This window comes from Rissa tridactyla, chromosome 4 (assembly GCF_028500815.1).
Source record: "Rissa tridactyla isolate bRisTri1 chromosome 4, bRisTri1.patW.cur.20221130, whole genome shotgun sequence".
Lineage (NCBI taxonomy): Eukaryota > Metazoa > Chordata > Aves > Charadriiformes > Laridae > Rissa > Rissa tridactyla.
Genome location: NC_071469.1, coordinates 46,494,577 through 46,513,684, shown reverse-complemented (window position 1 = coordinate 46,513,684; position 19,108 = coordinate 46,494,577). Strand labels below are relative to the sequence as shown.

The following is a 19,108-nucleotide window of genomic DNA, read 5'->3' as shown; positions in this document are numbered from 1 at the left end:
CAAAAAGGTGGCTGCAGCTGGGTCCAGCAGAGCCTGCAGCCAAGCCGCGGGGCGGGCGGTAACCGAATGCCCATGTGCTCACCACAGAGAGAGAGCGTGCTCCTGAGAAGCCTGGCTTTGCTGCAGGGCTGGAAGTTGTCCCCTGAAGGACCATCATCCCTGCGCATGGGCCAGGACAGAAACTGACCCCAGTTGTCACTAGCGCCCCGAGAGGAGACAATGGTTGGTCCCCATGACCTGCTCTTCCCCACTGGGGAGGCAGGCAGGAGAGGGTGAGGAATGAGGGATATGTCTGGGGAATGCCCGGGAATACCAACCCCCCTTCCCTCTCGCAGCCTGGCTAGCGCTCCAGCTCCCGGAGGAGGATCACATTTCACCAGCTTATTGCAGCCATCTGGACTGTGTCCACTAATGAACTCCCGCACTCCATAAAAAGCAAATCTGTTAACAGCTCCCAGCTCCGTCTCCTCTCCCCCTTCCCTCCCCCTGCTCCTTGCTCCTCCTCGCCAAGCGCCTGGGCTCTGCCATGCCGCTGAGAAAGGCTGCGGAAACCTGGCTCTCTGCCGTGGCCATTGAAAACTGGCCCCGGAAGGGATGCCCGGCCTGCCCGGCTCATCCCCCGGTGCACAGCAGGGCACAGGCGGCTGCTGTGGGGTGCCGGGGCCTCCAGGGCGACCCGCAGTGTGTTTCTCCAGCAGGAACAATGGTCAGATATGCGGAGTCTCCGCCGGGGCTGGATATGGCTGTGGACAAAAGCCCACCCGTGCGTGGCTGCAGAGAGGTGCGATGCACCAAGAATTCCCCTCTTCTGCACATGCACCCCAAGAGCCAGGCACAGCCCGTGGTCCTGCACACATCCCCCCCGCACACATGCAGGCAGGGATAGGGGGACTGCACCATGCTTCGGTGTCAGTTCTCCTCGGGGGGCCTCCTCTCCGCAGCCCCTGAACGCAAGCGCTCATTTAACAAAGTAGGGGAAAGACCAGAGGAGGAATTGAGTTTCTTTCCCGTCCCCCTTGCAGAAGCCCCGCTGCCTGCCCGCAGCCTGAAACCGGAGCTGCCAGGGCCCCCCTGCCCAGCCGGGCTGAGGCACACCAACCGATAAGGCTCGGCCTCCCTTTCCGCTGCGGGGTGTGGGATCAGCCTGCTCCGAACCTGTGCCACAGGTCTGACGCCAGGGCTTCTGTTGAGGTGGGTTCGTGCCTGTGCAGGCAGGCTGCGACCCAGGGCCCAGGCGAGGTCAGTGCAGTGGTGTCTCCAGGCAGCTACAAACCTGGACACGCATTTGCACAGGCACCTGCAAGCCCAGCTCCCTGGGGCAGCCCGTCGTGCCTGAGCAGGGCTCCCTTTTTTGCTGGCAGGTTGGAGGCTGCTCCCCTTCTTCAGGCAGATGAAGGGGCTGGGGGCAGAGAGGGGCTGTGCCCTCAGAACTGCCCTCACGCCCTGCCTCTCCCCAGTCACCACCTCACCTGGGCTTCGCTGTCTCATCCTGCGGCTGCCAGCTGAGTCTCCAGCTAGGCCAGCCCTGCTCCGGGCACTGTGCAAAGCCCAAGCCTTGGCCAGGACCAAGAAGGAGCAATGGGGAGCCAGAGATTGTCTGTACAGCATCTCCCTGGCAGCTGGCAAGGGGGCTGCACATTGTCTGAGGCAGCCCCCAAGCTCCGCTGGCCCCAGCAAGTTTGCACCCCATGGCTGGGCTCCTGCCCTGTGTCCCTGACCCACAGACTGCACCTTTTTGGCTCATTCCTACACCTCCTCCACTACAGCCCATCGCTACAAGCCTCTGCCAGATGGACACCACCACGTCCCCTCTGCCACACGCCTGTCCTGGGAACCTCCTGTACCAAAACATGGCCTCAAGTCCCCTTCCCATGACTCATCTGCTGGGGCTGGCACAACTCCTTGTCACCACGGCACGTCTCAATTAACTCGGCATGCGATGGGAAGGGCTGCCCCTGCCTGCTCCTGGTCCCCATGGGCCGACTTCACCCGCCGAGAGGAGCTCCCAGCACTCCCATCACAGCCAGCCGCGGGGGAGAGCGGGGGGAGCCCTGCAGCTGGGAGGGAGCTCATAGCAAGACTGTCCTTGCGCTGACCCCGGAGGGTGGGAAGGGGGAGATGGGGATGAGACATTCCAGCCCCTCGCTTCTAATTTAATAAAACAACAGGGATAGAAGCGCAGGGAGGAGAGGGATTTAACCCCTCTGCAGCTGGGCTACACTGGGCAAGCATGGGTGCTTCATGTCAGCTCCTCTCTGGCTGGCAAAGACCCCAGCCAAAGCACCCTTGCCCTGCCCTCCTGCTGGCCACGCTCCTGCCAGCCCCCCTCGTTGCCCCAGACAGCCCCACTGCCAGCCCTCCTGCTGTCACCTGCAGGTCTGTCTTCATGAGCGAAGCCCCGGCCTCCACGATGTAGTGGCAGATAGTGCGCTGGCGTAAGGCTGCAGCCTGGTGCAAGCTGGTTTCGCCACTGGGGAGGAGAAAGCAGGAGATGTGAGATGTCCCCCCAGAACGGGGACATGCAGCATGTGTGGGTGGCAGTGAGGCACCGCAATATGGCTGCAGCAGAAGCTCGTGGTGGGTTGCACACTTGTCTAAGCAGCCCTGGCAGAGGAGGGGGTGCTGCTCAGGGCTGGTCAGTTCAGAGTGGACTGGGAACCATGGCTGGTAATTAGAGCAAGGGCGGCTGATAAGTGCCTAGATAACTGGTCACCTCGCAGAGGGTTTGGCCAACAGGTAACGCAAGTCAGTCAGCAACTTACTTCTCCTCCTCCGTGGCATCGAGGATTTCTGAAGGGGCTGTGGAGAGAAAGACAGTGCAGGATGAGTGAGACCCGGCTGCAGGGCAGAGACAGACCCACCTACTCCCCAGTCACACTCTGCATCTTTCCATAAGGGCTGCTATTTCCCTGCTGCCTCCAAAGGTCCTGGCTCCAAAGCACTCAGGCCAGCAATGGCATCTGAGCCCAGGGAAGAAGAGTTGTTGTGAACTCATTACAAAGAAATATTAAAATAAAAATAAAGCAGCCTGCATTTCAGTGGGAGCTGACAAAAACAACAACAGGTCACCCACCCTGAAGGCAGAAGCAGGACACTGAGGAATGTTTCCAAGAAACATGCTGGTCCAAGAAACATTTCTTGGACACGCTGGTCCAAGAAACATGCCAGGATGTGGCAACAGCCACAGGGGCACCCCAGTACTGGCAGACAGATGCCAGGGAAAACCCATATGCCAGAAGGATGTAGCAAACTTGAAGGGAAGGGATCTAAGCCCAGGATCACTCCCTCTGAGCTGAGAGATGGGCTTTTCGGCTGCCGCACTCCTTTGCTAAGGGTGGCACTCTGGCCCCAGCTCACCGTTCTCAATGATGTATTTGACGATGTCCTTGCTCCCTGATTTGACGGCATGATGGAGGACGGTCTGGCCCGAGGAATCTCGCACCATCAGGTCTCTTCCAGCCTGGTGCAGCTCTTGGAACTACAGGATTGCCAGATTGCTTGGGATGAGTTGCCTTTCCCAGCTCCAAGCCCCAGGCCCCAGCATTGCACCCCCAGGATGCCCAGCAGGTTGTGTGGATATTCAGGGCCTGGCATGGAGCTTTGTCCAGCTCAGCCATGCCACTAAGTCCCTTCCCTCTGTATCCCCCAGGAGAGGAACAAGGCTTCTAGCCAGAAGCCTGCCCAGTTTCCAGCCACTGGTCCTGGAGGAAGACCTTCAACAGGAGCTGCTCCGGCGGGGCTGGCAGAGCTTCCCATAGCCCGAGGGGAATGCCAGCCAAGCAGGCTGCCGGGTGAGCACTCAGAGCCAGCCCTGGCTGCACATCACAGCAGGCAGCGGGAGTGCCTACCTTGCTGAAGTTGCCGCTTTTGGCAGCTTCTATTAGAAGGTCATCTGAAAAGAAGGGAGATGGATCAGAGTCAGAAAAGCCAAGCTGCAACACCATTTATCTAACCGGGGAGCCAAAGGCTGGGCACCTGAGGCTCAGCAGTCAGCTGGAGCTCCTCCAGGTGCTAACCCCGTGGTCAGTCTGGTTTTACGTGGCTCCCCTACCTTTAGGCATGTAAGGGACAAACCCAGGGAAAGAGGGAGATCCCATGTATCTGGGGGCGTAGTCAGACTTCAGCCCCAGGGAGGTACGCATATAGGGGGAGCAGTCTCTGCCCATGGGCAGGTTGACTTGTGATGGAAGCGGGGAGCAGATCTCCTGGGTGTCAGCCAGTGGCCAAGACGCCTCTCACCCGTGACTCACTCACACTTCCAGGCACTGGGCTCTGCTCAAGCTCCAGGAAACTCTTTCCATTTGCTCAGCTCGGTGAGGCCCCTGACCTTGCCTGTGCTCCCTCCTCCTGAGCTCCCAGTGAGCCGACAGAGACAGCCCCTCAACCCAGCCCACAGCGTTTGGCTCTGCAGGTGGGGGATTAACCCCTCGCCCACACCATTTCCCGCATGCTGGAGTCAGGAAGGCGCCTGGCTGGCCTGCTCCACAAATCACTGTCAGGTCTCTCCTGCCCACCTCTGGGGTCACCCGCCTGTGGGGTTCGGTGCTCCCACCAAGCACACAGACAGCAGGGCTCCTGCCTGCATGTCAAGGAAAGGACAGGCCAAAAAAACCTGTGGTGGGGTCCCAAAACAGTGTGACCTGCAAAGGGGTGCAACAGGGGTAGGACAGGACTCACCTTTCTGCGGGAGGCAGCGTTCAGGCTCAGCGCTGGAAGGAAAGAAGAAAAGGTGTAACTAACCCTGGAGTCCTGGCAGCAGATCACCCGAAAGGGCACGCAGCAGGTGGAGGGATAGCTGTGGGGAAGCCTTCCCGTGGCACTCCTCCAGCAGGCAGGAGCAGAGGCAGGCCGAAGGACTTTTTTACTCTTTGGCCATGCCATCTGCTTCTTCTCTGATCTGGATTCTTCCCCAGCCCCACTCCAATTTCTACTGCTCCCAGCTCCACTGCTCACCCATAACCAAGGTTGGCCTCATTTGGGCCAAACGGCATCCATGACCTTTGCCCCATGGGCCAGGCACTGGAGGTTGACCCCATGGCTGAGCCACCTGGTGATGCCCCACTGTTTCCAGCAGTGCTGGCAGAAGAGCAGGGAAGACAGGATGGCATCTCACCTCTTGATCTACCTCAGTACTGAATTCCTGCTCACTTCCAGGGAGCCCCCCTGTAATCTGGGCCAGGGATCAATGCTGTGAGGCCAAGCCTGTCTCTCTCATTACTGCCATCCAGGTCCTGAGGTCCTGAGATCCTCCATTCCAGACTCACCTGGGGGCAGGAGAGGAGGGTGGAGAGGAGGAAGAGGAGGGGAATGCAAAATGGTCCCCAGTGGGTGTGGCAGACGAGTCAACGAGGTCAGGCATGGCAGGAGAAGTGCCCACGGTCTGGGTGATCACTAGCTCTGGGTCCAGCACATACAGCTCATCCTGAGATATCTCTGTCACATAGTTGAGGTGCTCCTGAAAGACACAAGTTAGCCCTCCTCAGAAGCAAGACCTATTTCTGTATAGCTTCATCCCCTCACAACCCATGCCTTGTAGCCCATCTACTTGCTCAAAGAGCCCTGGGACCTGTGTCTGGAAAGCCTCTGTGTCTCCTTGTCCTTTTCAGGCTTCCCATCTTGTGTTAACTTAGCAGATGACACATACATCTCATCTCCACATCCCCCTCATTAAGATGAACCCAGTCAGTGGCTGCCTGGCCAGCCTTGCTTCATTGCTATTCCTTACCCTCTTCGCTGTAGGGTCCTGCAGACAGCTTCCAACCCAAGTCTCTGTGCTCCCACCCACACTTTCTCCCTTTCTGCAGGAACCTGGGGCTGGTCCTGGGCCAGGCCTGTCACACCGCCCCTCAGGGGATGCCACAGGGCAGGGCTGCAGTCCGAGACCTGCACATCCCCAAGGATAAGCCTGCCTGTCAGTCCACATGAACACAGGACACCCAAACACCTTCCCAGCAGACGTCGGGGGGAACAACAGTGGAAGACAAGGCCACACTCACCTGTGCACGGTCTATCCTGTAGAACCGATCAGCTGTGGTTGCTGCAAGACAGGGACAGAGCAAGACAGGGTAATTCTTGGCGTGAGATGAGGGAGATGGCCACTTTCTATCACCGGGTGATGGTGAACTATCCAGCCACTTTGTGGCTTGCACAGAGGGCACAGCAAGGCAAACAGCACCCCCTGATCAGGAGCGGCCCCCTTCCCTTTGGGACCCTGATGGCAGACCCTTGGGCCTGCAGATCACCATGCCCCCGTGCAACCTATCTTTGCCTGGTACCTCCTCCTCAATGACTCCTGGCAGGGAGCCATAGGGAAGGCAAGAACACAACTACCTGATGCCGTGGTCTTTCTGGGGGCTTTTGAGTGCTCCAGGCTTGCAGCTGCAATGCAGGATTAGACCGAGCAGATGAAGGTTAGGGCTGTGCAGCGCATGTCCCAGCACTCGCTGGTACCAGGTGAGGAACTGCTCTGATTCAACATGATGCACCTCGTTGCAGAGCACTAAGAAATGGGGACACTAAGGAGGGCTGGGAGAAAAGGGAGCTCAGCCTCTTGATGACTTGACTGAGTAACGTCCCACAGACCAGCACAAGGCCACATCAGAGCTTGTTATTGACAGGTACAACGGAACACGCCACCACCAGTTGTAGATCCAAGCACCCTGTCTCCTAGGACAGCAGGAGAGCTTCAAACCAGCCTCCAGCCTGTTGCTGGCAGCAGCCTGTCTGAGTGCATCCCTCTGCTCATCCCTCTTCCTTAGAGGAGAGATCCCCAGAGCAGGAGAGGAGCTCCTTCAACACCAATGGAGCAAGTGACTGTGCTGAAGCCAGACCCACGCTCACCCTGGGGAAGCAGGGAGAGGCTGGGGAGAAGCAGCAGCTGAAGCCCAGTGGGGACCCTGCTCCCGTACCACCGGGATGCTCATGGCGAGCCCTGCTCCTGGCGTGCTGGAGCAGGGGGGCCCCCTGCCTGCATGTCACAGGAGAGCAAGCCCAGCAGTCCCACAGTGATGGGACACACGCTGCCAAGCTGCCTTCAGCTCTCGAGGCAGGAGAGCAGCAGATGCCCCTCAGTCCACTCATGGTCAGCAGCCAGAGACAAAGCCTGGGGCAAAACACCGCTGCACTTGGCCGCAAAGACCCCCAATATCCATGAGTCCCAATTACCAGGTGGCTCTCACTGGCTTGTCACTAAGGGTCTGTCAGCTCACCCCCCCCAAATTAAGACACAGTCAGCACTCCCAGGGGAAGATAATACTCACAGTCCAGGAAGCACCACTTGGGCGACAGTTTCTGGGATGACAGTGTCTTCGGTTTGGCTCCATCTCCCTCCTGCACAAAAAAAGAGGATAAAGTCATGTCTCTTGTCCTCCCTATCTCTCCCCAGAGCGTCCCTCCTGCTTTAGGAGGTCCCTGCAGACATGGAGGCCCACAGGTGCTTAGATGGAAAGGGGAACTTGAACGCAGGCACAGCACACAGTGACAGGGAACAGCACAGGACGGACTGGAGCTGACACACACCAGCTCACTGGAGAGAGTGGTGCCACAAAACGAGCCCACGAGACTGGCATGGTGGACATGACAGATGGGCCTGGGACGATGGAGCAAGGCCATACACACCTGAAAGAGCAGGCGCTCTAAAGCAGAGAGCTGTGGAGGGAAATCCTGCAGAAAGGCAAGGTGTGCTGTTACAGCCTTTGTCTGGGCAGCCCCCCAGCACCTCTCTCATCTCAGTGGGGTTTGCTTAATGTGCTGTCATATCTAGCTTTACACACTGCCTGGCCAAAGTCCCCGGTCCCTGCCCTGCTTTGAGGCCAAAGAGTAGTGGTTGCCCAAGGAGAGAGAAGAGGTAAACCATCAGGTGACCGAGGAACACCAGCCCAAATGCACAGCTTTAGAGGTGCAGGAGGTTGCAGAGGCATCAGTCTACCAGGTTGATGCTGTAGGAGAGTGTTACCCTCTGAGCCTGGGAGCTGCTAGCCATGTGCCTGTCTGCATGTCCTCACCAGTGCCTGGGCACGAGGTGGGCAGGGGACAGGTATGCAGAGCAGGCAGAGCAAGACGCAGATGCCAGTGTGCCAGCTCAGGCAAGCAGCTCAGCAACTCAACCCTGCAGGACACCACACACATGCTGGATGGGATTCCCTCAGGCACAGGAGCCAGCTAACTGGGGACCAAGAAAGGTCACTTCAATCTTCTGGGAGAAAATCAGACTGAGCAGTGCAGCACCAGGAGGTGTGCTGTGGTCTCAGAAGGCATTGCTCACCAGGAGCAAGGGTTACACAGCCTCTGTCCGGGTCATGGACACGCACTAGCACATTGGCAGGAGCACAGAAGTTAGTACTTGCAAATGAAGAGAGTTGGACGGGGGTCAACCCTAATCCAGGCACCTCGCAGGGGGAGAGCTGTGCCAGGAAACACGGGGCCCACAGAGGGCTGAAGGAACATAGCACAGCAAACAAAGGGACAGAGGAAAGGCCTCCCCAAACACTCAGGGGGTGATAGGCCCCCATAGGATGTATGCTGGTTTCCTCCACTGCCCCATAATTTTTCTGAGCCACTGACACTCTGGGCCTGGAGAACAGAAATGCAATGCTGAGAAAGAAGCTGCCAGAGAACATGGAGGAACAGGCCATCCAGATTGGGATCCTGCCTCCACCATGTGGTGAAGGCAAACCATGACCTGCTACCAGAAGCAGGAGCATGTGTGCTGGTGCATGCAGGTCAAGGAGGCTTAGAAATCCCTGCCTTGAGTCCCTCCATCCTCAGCATCCAGCCACGACCACTTCCCACGCAGTCTCACCTCCTGCAGCCTCTCAATTTGGGTCCGGCATAACTCCAGGTCGCTGTCTCCTGGAACCACGATGATCCCCAGCGGCACAGCTGCACGACAGGGCACAGACACAACTCAGGGAGCAGCCTGCGCCCCATCCCCAACACCTCACACAGCTTAGCTGAGAGCACTGCCAGACTCAGGGGCTGCAGCTCCCACCCCCTGGTCACTCAGCTGGTCACTCACAGGCTTCCTTGAGCTTTTCCTTGTCGTAGTGCAGTGCCTCGTAGTCGCGCATGCTGATTCGGCTCACCCGGATCCGCAGCCGCTCAGGCACGGGCTGCTGGCTATGTGCAGGGGAGAAGGAAAAGGGAAGGGATCAGAAAGCGACAGTCTGCATTCTCCTTATCCCACTCACCCCTCCAAAACAGACAAGAGCATAGTCTTGTGCACAGACTGCGGTGTGAAGCTTGGCACTGCATCAGCTTCTCCAGCATCAGGGTCTGGCCATACTTCTGTCACCTGATCCCTTCCTGGGCCCTCCTTGAGAGAGGATCAAAATGCCTCTGAGAGTGATGGATCAGTCCCACCCCTTCCCCCTCTATCCCTTCCGCTTTGGAGAGGAGGTGGCAGATTGATCTGAGGATCCTACTCATTGAGCAGTGGCATGGAGTTGCGCCGCTTGGTCTTCTGCACCATGTTGGCTTGGTTGCGCAGGGAGATATGGATGCAGGAAGCCGCCAGCTTGCAGGGTTCTCCATCTACCTGCATGGGGATGGCCTTGGACGTGGTGAGAACCACCTGCCGACACTGGCAAAGCCGTTCGCCGTGGCCACCAACCTGCAAGGCAGCCTGTGAAAATGTCCAAAGTGAGAGCAGAGCACGGACTGAGGGGTGGATGAGGGGAGCGCCCATTGTCAGCCAGATGTTGCAAGTGAACCAAGTTCTGAGGGTCTCAGGCCTGATCTCAGTGGAAAGGCATCCACAGAGACCAGGGCACAACAGCACCTCGCCTAAATCTCAGAGAGCAGACACTGTCACACATGCCAGCACCACAACTCCCCAGGAGAGAAGCTGGGGGGCTGGCTGACACCGAGTCAATGGGACCAGTTGCTCCCCTGGTTGCTAGCTACAACTGGCAACAGAACCAACTCACCAGGGACGTCATGGTGAAGCCGATAACTTCAATGCAGCCATCATCATGGCGCTGCGGCTCAAATTCATGGTGCTCCCCAGGATTGCCCCAGGGCATGGTGCCTGCACAGTATCTGTGAAGGGATGGTGAACAATGCACAGACAGGCCCCCCCAGTCCCGAGCAGGGATCTGCGGCATGGGGGTGAGGAGCCCAGAGCATGAGGGCAGGTCCTGGGGCTGCTCACCTGGGGATGTTCAGGAAGACCAGGCACTGAGGCTTCAGGTCCTGGATCTTGGAGGTCAGATCTGTCCCATCGCACTGAAGACAACGCAAGGGCATTCAGGCTGATGTAAGGGGGGGCCTGGCCCACCATGCTCACTCAGGAAGAAATAACATCCCTCTCTGCTCCCTACGGTGACTGTCCCCCAAGCCAGGGGAACCTGATGACCCCAGGAACACATCCTCTCCCCAACCCTGAGACATTTATTGTGCCAAAGGACTTCACGCCTCCACGGCTCGCCCCCCTCCCTGGCCCAGGGCACCCCTGCACACTCACAACCAACTTGACGTGCTTTGCCAAGTCTTTGGAGCTCCCAGTGAGGAAGTCGGAAAAAGCCGTCTGCCAAGGCAAGAGACAGTGTTAGCACCCGAAATTAGCAGCCAGGAAGCCTGTCACTGACCTTCAGACCTCAGCTGCTGAAAGGAGCAAATCCCTTCCTTGTCCACTGGCAGAAACCCTCTTCTCTACCCCTCCCAAAGGAACCTGATCCATTCCTCTGGCCATTTTGCCTACCAAAAACCTTGGGGCACCTCACAGCCTCAGTAACACCCCCCAGTATTCCCTTGCCAGCCCAATCCCTGCTTTAGGGAAGAGCTGGCAATGTGGGTCTCCTCCAGTGAAAGACTTGCATCACAAGAGACAAATTCAGTCTCAAGCTGTAATGAAGTACCATAAAACAGAGCTGATGTGACCCCATCTAGAGATGTGACCCCATCTAGAGATACCATGAGAGATGGCGTGGACTCTGTTACGCAGACCCTAGGGTGCCCTTTGGGTTTAACTGTACAGAAAGGAGGGGAAACACAAACAGGAGAGATGTGAGATGGTACAGAGCAGCACTTGGCCTTTAGTAGTGCTCAAACACTGGTCACCTAGCCAGCTGGGTAGGGAGGTATATTGAGGATGGGGGGATGGACAAACAAAGATGACACTGAGACACAAAGCTCTAGAGGTGAGATACAGGAGGGTGGCATAATTAGCCAGGGAGCTGTATCTGGCCCAAAGGATAACATAAAAGACCAAAGTAGTGTGGGGGCTCTGTGGAAAGGCTTCCCGTTACTCTGAAGGGGGGACAGTCTGCCTCCCCACAGCTCCAGGGAGGTCCTGCCTGGGTGACTGTCCATGAGCCGGAGAACAAGAACAATAGTGGCAGGAGATCAAGACAGCAACTGTACTGCAGGCCAGAGAGCAAGCTGTACCGCCAGCAGCACTTGCAGCCAAAGAGAAGCTGTGATTCCCAGGGCTGCAGCCTTTCTCCAGAACCTCTCCAGCTTTGGGGAGGGTTCAGCTTGGGTGCACATGAAGGCCTGTGTAACTTGGAGGAGTGAGTTGAGGGTGCAGATAGGAGCTGGGACCATGTCTGTTCTCCAGCTGATGCTAAGGCTGCTATGAAGGCATATCCAGATACCCTCCACACACTCACCCCGGCATAGAACATTTTATTCCGAAACCGGCTGTTGAACTTCTCTGGGTTGGCCTCTAGGGAAAGGAGAAAAAAGTCCAGGTCATTGGCCTGCACATGGAAACACTTCACTTGCCAGCTCTCCCCAGACACGGCTCTCCAGCCAGCCTTGGCCAGGAGGCAGCCCCCAGCTCTCTTCCCATGCAGGCACCCCTCTTCCCCCTCTGCAGCCTCCACTCGCTCCTCAGGTTTCTCCTCCAGCCCTGTCCCTGGGGCAATCCTCTTGTTCACTTTCCCAAGGAGCGTTTTACAGGCCCACCTCTGGGGTACCCCCTGACCACAGACCCTGCCCCAGCCCTGCCCAGCCCCCATACCTCGGGATTCATGGAACTCCAGCGTCACCCGTGCGTCAAAGCCAAGGCTGAAATAGTTATTAAACACATCCAAGGGGAGCTGAAATGGAGGGAGGAATAAAGATGAGGCTGCTAGCGTGTGGCCACAGCAAAGACAAGGTCAGGCTATAGCAGAGCCATACACCGCGCTCACAAGGCTGAGGGAGCGGAGGCTTGCCTTCCTCCCAGGAAATTACAGAGGTCACCACCCTGAGATGATGGACTGGCCTCCAGCTCCTAGGGGTAAGCAACATGGCGCAAGGGGACACACTCTGCTCTTCAAGATACCTGCAATCACTCATATTTCTGGCTAAAGAAACAGTCTCAGAGGGGACTGGGATTACACCTGTTGCAAGCTGCGGTTAAAAACCTCTGGTGGACACTTAGTTGGGATCTCTCCATGCCTCACCATGAGTGCCATGGGTCAGACCCACGAGGACAGGAGTGGAAGTGGAACAGAAAAATGCCAGCCCAACACCGTAGCCCCAGGTGCCGGGGCTGCCTAAGCCAGTGGGAAGAGAATGCAGACCCCCAGTGCAGGGAACAAACACAGAGAGGAGGTGTCCCACCTTCTCAGTGGCCGCCTCATCCTTTTCCTCAGGGCTCGCATCAGGGTTTGGCTCCACATGGAGGTTCCAGCGATCCAGCTGCACTATGTTCCCTTCTTCCACGTGCGACAGGATCTTGGACAGAGGCTCATCTGTGTAACCCTGGTGAAGAGCAGGACTTCATGAGACTCCTACCTGCCTCCTGCAGAGATGTCTTCTTCTCTGGGATGACATCCCAGAGCAAAGGGTATGGAAAAGATCAATTCTACTTGAATGCACAGCAAAGTGGGACTTTCAATTGAAAACAAGATTTCTTCCTTCTAAAAGTCTCCCAAAATTTGAAATGATTGCTTTTCTTAATGTTCTAATATATTATAACCTAAATCGGATAATTCAAATGTCAGAAGAACAGTAACATCCAAATGGCACTTATTTGTTGGTCTGTATGTAGGAAAAGTCAAAACACCCAGCTGCTGCAAATCCCCATCCGTGTGTCTGGAATCAGAGTTGAAGCGCTCAGCCCCTCTCTGTCAGCAGTGGGCTCTTGTGCCTGTCACTTACCCCACCCCAGTTCAGCGTCCTGGCCAAGTCATTCCCTGTCCCCAAAGGTAGGATTGCCACAGGAGGAGGTGGGTTGAGGCGTAACTGGTCCAGAATGGAGAGTATCCAGCCCACCTGCTCAAGCAAGAGCGCACAAAGAAACAGTTGGTTATTTTTCAGGGACCAGCAGGCAGGTGGAGGTGACTCAGAGCACTAGCGATGGCAGAGGGGAAGAGACAGGGTCCCCTTGGCCACCACTGAAGCTATTCAGTGTTCAATGCTCCAAATGGGTACTGTGGGAGATACCAGTAACCCCAGCGAGGACACTGTCCCGCTAAAAAGGGCTACTTCTCCAGACATGTCACAGACTAGCATTCCCTGGAGCAGTGCACACAGGGAGCCACAATATCTGGTACCACCAGCTGGACCATGGACACAGTGTGCACATTTTGCCCTGTTCCGGATTACAGCAAGGAGGGCTGCTGCCAGCACTGGAAAAGCCTGGGGTGAAGAGTACCACAGGCATGAAGGGGCCAGGGGACTCACCGTGCCATCTCCTCCGCAGGCCAGGATCCGGAGGTTGTGGACCTTTCGGTACAGCTCCAGTCTGCAGGGAACCAGGAGGGTAAGGAGGGGAGGGAAGAGGCACCAAAGGTGTTATGCAGCAGCTGCAGGGCTCCCTGCCCTTGCACAGCCCTTGACATTCACAAAGCCACCTGCATGTCCCCCCTCCCCATCATCACAGCAGTTCACGGCAGTGTGCAAAGCCACAGTAACTTTGGCTTCACCAGCTCTTGCAGATGAGGAGTGGGGTGTCCACAGTACATGCATATGTCTATATACATGTCTATATATCTACATATACATAAACTGAAATGTAGCAAGCAGACAAGACTCACGTGACATTAAATGAACACAATGAATTGGGTCTGGGAACTTCACCCCGCAACTGGTCTCTTCACCACTAGCCTTAAGATTAGACCAGCCCTCTATCAGGAAACACTGGATGACCACCAGGTATCCTAGCCTAGGGAGGCCTCTCAAAGCATGAACTTGTTGGAGTTCTCTTTGTACACGGGAGCTACAGAGCATCAGGCCTCTGCCACCCATGAGAATAGCTCTTGGGAGGAATCTCTGGGGCAGGAATGGGGGAGAGAAGGGTGCTTCCCCCATCAGTACTCACGCCTCCTTGGGTCCACCCTGGCTGAGGTCAAAAACTTGCCGTGGGTTGAGATACCACATGAAGGATTGGATGATCTTGGCTCCCTGTGAGGACAAGAAAGACTTCAGCAGGGAACAGGGAGTTCCCAGTGGACAGAGGGAAGAAGGCACCTGGTCTCAAGGACAGGCCAAGGCAATGGCATTCTGGGGGACCTCAGGCAAAGCCTGGCCTAGGTGGGAATTGCCGGGCAGCAAACTGGCATTGTGGAGCTTGCCTTGCCTCTTCTGCAGCTGAGACATTACCAAAACTATGCTGAGTCTTCAGCAGCCAAAAGGTAATGCCCCCATAGAACTGCCTTCTCAGGGAGATGTAGGACAAGGCCATACCTGATTCCCACCGCTCTTGGGGTTCACAAACACCAGCAAGGGCTTCATGAGAGGAGCTGGCATGGGCTTGATGACAAAGGGTTTCCACCTCCCTTCCTGCAAGAGACAACACAGATCCTTCAACAAACCTGGGGAAAAGCAAACTCTCACCTCCAGCTGAGCCCTAACGTCACACATGGTCAGGAGTGGAAGGAAGAGAACATCCCAGCCACCACATAAATTTTATAGCTGGGATTTGCCCTGACAGCAGGCACCCTCCCTCCCTCCACCTCATCCTCCTTAACCTCAGCACAGACCCCTTGTTTCCCAGTCCTGCTCCTCACTGCCCAGACCCTCCACCCTTCCAAGACAAGATTATTCCCTATCCCCTCATTTCTTACCTCAGCCCCCTTTTTGCTGGATTTCCGCTTGAACGATGTCCTCTTCTTCTTCTTACTAGATTTCAGTGGATTCTAGAGAGAAAAGAAACAAACCTTAAAACTGCGTCAGGAGCTGCTGGGCAAGCAGGAGTTGTGAAAGAGCTGCAAGGGCTGAGGTGAGTTACCTGGGGCCGTCGGACCCGCAGAATCCAGGTGGGAGGAACGACGACAGCAGCGTGAGCCCCCAGCGAGCAGGGCTCTTCGATGTGTTGCAGCATGAAACATGACACTTTGCTGTGATACTGAGGAAGGAGAAGAGAAGAGACAGAAAGAAAACTCAGCTGCTCAGTTTGCTGGGGACAGCTGCCTTCTCCTCCCAGCTCCCCCATGCCAGTGCAGGGAATGCTGGAGGAAACCATGCAGGAATTTAGTAACGTGAATGCTGGAGGAAACCACACAGGAATTTTGTAATGCAAAGGCAATGAGGAGAAAGTTTCTCGCAGGAACTCCCAGCTACCACAGTACAGCCTCTCCCAGTAAGAGAAGCTCTTAAGGGCAGGCTGCAGAGAAGCAGCCTGGGGAGCCCCAGCAGAAAGCACCGGTCATTAGATGCAGACCAGGCAGGTAAGATGTTCAGTGGGGGCTTTGCTCACCGCTTGCTTGCACCAGGAACAGCTGATGGCTACAATCTCTTTACTGTGGAAGGCAAACTTCTGCTGGAAACCCTGTGGGGGGAAGGATAAGACACTTATGAAATTCCCTTGCAGCTTTCTACCATCCAATGGGACTTTTCTATCACCAGGACAGATGTTACAAAGAATGTGCCTGCAGCTGGAGCCCTCCAGATCCCTGTTAGATAGTCTCAGCCACCACTACGGCACCAGGGAGGCCACTGTGCTCTGCAGGGGTGTCCCTATTGCCCAAGGAAAGCATGTCAGGAAGACAGTCCCTTCCAGGACCAATTGGGCCCAAGGGAAGAACAACTCTATGCGGGAAGAGTGCATGTGCAAAACTGTGCAAAATAGGGCACACATCTTGGTGTTGCTGTAGGCTGCTGCTGCCAAACAGGATGGTGGGGTGTCTCTGGTCCCCAGACCTGTTCTTGTCTCTGGTTTGACCTTCAGACTGAGAAAAAAAACAAGATACCTTCTCACCTTGCCACACTGCCGGCATTTCCCTTCCTGCCGTCTCCGGTGTACCCAGTGATGCCGGACAACGATGGGCTAAAGGGAAAAGAAAAAAAAAGGGGGGAGTGAAAGGCCCAGCACGTAAGGGAACGCATGAACAGGCAGGAGGAACGGATGCAGGCCAGCCAAGATCTCTGCTCTTGCAGCAAGCCCAGTGCTCACAGGCACCAGCGCCAACCCTCTGGGAGAAGGCAAAGCCAAAGAATCAGGGGGCAAGAGGCCAAATTAAGGTGCTCAGAGAAGTGGGAATTAAAAACAGAAAAAACAGGAAGGAGGAGAGGGAAACTATAGGCTGAGAATCACACAAAGCAAACCCTGCTGAGAGTGGGCAAGCAGTAGTGTAGGGTGCTATTTTGGCCACAAATCACATCTCCGTCCCTTAACGTCTCTGCTCAGATGCTGCCAGTGCCAGGCGAAAAACGTGCTGGTGGAAGGTGTAAAAATCCCCAGGGAGACACAGTTTGTGCCCATGGCGAGAAGATGGAAATGCTTGCAGCTAAGCGGAGAATTGCCTATCTCCACATTCCTCGAGGAGAACAGCAGCCCCAAGCCCCCCACACCCAGTTCACCCTGCTCTTCACCTCACAACAAGTCCTGACAGCCTGCCTCAGCCCCCGTCTGCCTGCCCGTGGGGAGGAGAGCAAGGCAGGTGCTTGCAGGCACCTTCTCCCTGCCTGTGGGTGAGGTGAGGGCTGGGACATGCCGGAGCGATTGTGAGGGGGTCAGAAGTACCCCATTTCCTCTTCCACCCTCCTCTTCCAGCCCTGGATTGGGAATGGCATTGCAGGGAGGGCAGCAAAGAGAGAAGAGGGAGTGCGAGTTCACAGCCCAGCACAGTAGGGCCCAACACCCTGCTCTTGACAGCTTTTTGGATGATGATGATGTAGAGGCAGAAACTGGTGGGAGATTTGGGTCAGCTGCAGTGTTGCCTGCTCTGAGTGCAGCACAGGGGAGAGGACGGAGAATCCTGTTGGGTTTAGCGGACATTAATACAGTGGGAGCAGAAGGGGGCTATGCCCTGAGCTCAGCTCTGGGTCCCACCAGGCACATGTAGGGAAAAGACTGACCCTGAAGGGTCCCTGGCAGCACAAAGGCCTGAAGAGCACTTTTCCAAGGAAAAAGGCAGGAAGAACCCTTGGGGAACTGGCCATTATTAGAAAGACAGGATGGAGAAGCAGTGTTTGTGAGTAAAAGGAAAAAAAACAGGAAAGGGGAGGGAGAGACAATTTGTAGAGGTTGGAGAGGAGGAAAATAGTGTGAGCAGAGGTTGAGAGGGACTGACAGAAGTTGTCAGCAGAGCCCAAAAAGTAAGTGATGGACAAATAAAGGAGCTGGGCTAAGAGCGACACGGGAAGGAGGGCAGCGTGGCAGGAGAGGCAAAGGAAGAAAGAAAGGTTTAAAGTGATGTTGAAAGCTTTCACCTTACCAGGTGACACTGGCATTTCTGAGCAGGCAGCCCTGCGTTTGAGTACCTTCCCCCTACTGAGTCTGCTGTGCCAGCACAAACATGGTGGCCCGTGACTGAGCCATCCACACCCACTCCAGAACACCACGTGGGCTATGCTGGCTCCACAGGCTGGAGGGTGAAGCATGAAGGCTGACAAGAAAGGTCCCAGGCTAATGCTTACACCCAGGACATTAGAACATGGACTAAAGGGGTCCGACAGCACCACTGCGGGCATCTTCCACTGCTGCCTGGAGTACTTGTGGCACCCAGGTCTGGGCTGAGCGATACAGCCAGAAGCGAGCCCGTACTCTCCCCTTCCAAATGTGGGAGACTTGGGGATCTGCTGTTTGCCACAGCTTCCTCTATTTGCTTGGGGACCAGCACAAGTAGGGGGAGAAACCTCTCCCAGGAAACACGCGTTTTCAGGTTCCCTCCATGCAGATGCAGGAGCTTTAGAACATGCAAACCAGCACATGCAGAGTTCTCACACCCAGTCTGTGCTGCTGCCTTGCAAAGAAACATCCCTTTTACTGGGACACCCTCCTTGAGCCAGGAGGAGGCATGATGCCTGCACTCTTGAGGGGCAATGTGTTGGCAGCATCTGATGCCTTTGCCACCAAACTGGGAAGGGGAGGAGGGGGGCAGGTGTGGGCAGTGTCCCAGGCACATCTCTCACCTCCCGTACATTCCGGGATCCTGACTCCCTGAAGGAAGGCTTGCAGCGGAAATTTATCTGTGGATCAAACACAGGAGAGGAATCAGTAAAACCATCATACCCAAAGGAAACCTGGAGTTTTTTCTATAGCAGGCCCAGAGCCTGTAGAGATGTTCAGTGCTTGCTGCAACCCCCCTCTCCCTCCATATCTCTCTCACTGAACAAAATGAGGCCTGGGATCACAATCATGTAGCTAGATGCTCTTTTTGGTATTGTCTCCTCAGACAACCCCTCTTTGCAATGAGGTCTTCCCAGCCTTCTTGTGTTTCATTACCCAAGAGGGAGGGCTGGCTGGCCAGGAAAAGGCTGTTACAGCTTTGCAAGCCACAGAGAGGGCTTATCAGACTCTACTCACTTTCTCCAGCTGTTCAATGCAGGGCGTATGCACTACGATCTTGCAGGCTGCACACTTACGCCTGGAGAGAGGTTTTTGCTGGAGGATGAGAAAAGGGGAGGAAAAACATGTATATAAATAGCAGTGTACAGAAGCTGGCAGGCTCACCCTCCCCTCACACCTCCTTCACATTTTTAAGGATTCAGAGCAAGTCCTATAGGGAAGCTGCACACAGCTAGACCCCTTGCAAGTAAATGGATCAAAGCGTGTGCCTAGAGCAGATGCTCTCATGTCTGGGACAGAGCACGGAGGTGCTCTCCTTCTGCTTAATCAGTCCTTGGCCTCTTCTGACACTGCCTGAGAGCACCATGGAAGCTGGTCTGGGAGGCACTCGCAGGGATCCCACGGTAAGCCCCGTGGGCAGGCACAGGATGGCATCAGTGCCTTATG

General features: G+C 55.9%; 1 protein-coding gene across 8 annotated transcripts in view; it reads right to left on the bottom strand.

Moving 5' to 3' along the window:
- DGKZ (diacylglycerol kinase zeta) overlaps positions 1–19,108 on the bottom strand; it is a 46,192-nt gene that overhangs the window by 2,518 nt on the left and 24,566 nt on the right. For 6 of the 8 annotated variants that reach the window (XM_054199835.1, XM_054199832.1, XM_054199833.1 and 3 more), the window contains 28 exons: positions 18,680–18,757; positions 18,286–18,342; positions 16,130–16,198; positions 15,629–15,700; positions 15,161–15,277; positions 14,997–15,068; positions 14,617–14,712; positions 14,252–14,334; positions 13,615–13,675; positions 13,090–13,203; positions 12,550–12,690; positions 11,963–12,041; positions 11,610–11,665; positions 10,463–10,525; positions 10,151–10,224; positions 9,927–10,038; positions 9,423–9,622; positions 9,017–9,117; positions 8,801–8,880; positions 7,618–7,662; positions 7,260–7,329; positions 5,997–6,037; positions 5,265–5,455; positions 4,678–4,709; positions 3,849–3,892; positions 3,358–3,478; positions 2,763–2,799; positions 2,371–2,470 (listed from right to left, as the gene is read on the bottom strand). In XM_054199835.1, coding sequence (XP_054055810.1) covers positions 2,371–2,470; positions 2,763–2,799; positions 3,358–3,478; positions 3,849–3,892; positions 4,678–4,709; positions 5,265–5,455; positions 5,997–6,037; positions 7,260–7,329; positions 7,618–7,662; positions 8,801–8,880; positions 9,017–9,117; positions 9,423–9,622; positions 9,927–10,038; positions 10,151–10,224; positions 10,463–10,525; positions 11,610–11,665; positions 11,963–12,041; positions 12,550–12,690; positions 13,090–13,203; positions 13,615–13,675; positions 14,252–14,334; positions 14,617–14,712; positions 14,997–15,068; positions 15,161–15,277; positions 15,629–15,700; positions 16,130–16,198; positions 18,286–18,342; positions 18,680–18,757 — 2,406 coding nt within the window. The remainder of the gene's footprint in view (positions 1–2,370; positions 2,471–2,762; positions 2,800–3,357; positions 3,479–3,848; positions 3,893–4,677; positions 4,710–5,264; positions 5,456–5,996; positions 6,038–7,259; positions 7,330–7,617; positions 7,663–8,800; positions 8,881–9,016; positions 9,118–9,422; positions 9,623–9,926; positions 10,039–10,150; positions 10,225–10,462; positions 10,526–11,609; positions 11,666–11,962; positions 12,042–12,549; positions 12,691–13,089; positions 13,204–13,614; positions 13,676–14,251; positions 14,335–14,616; positions 14,713–14,996; positions 15,069–15,160; positions 15,278–15,628; positions 15,701–16,129; positions 16,199–18,285; positions 18,343–18,679; positions 18,758–19,108) is intronic. The other 2 variants (XM_054199836.1, XM_054199829.1) reach the window with 1 other exon arrangement.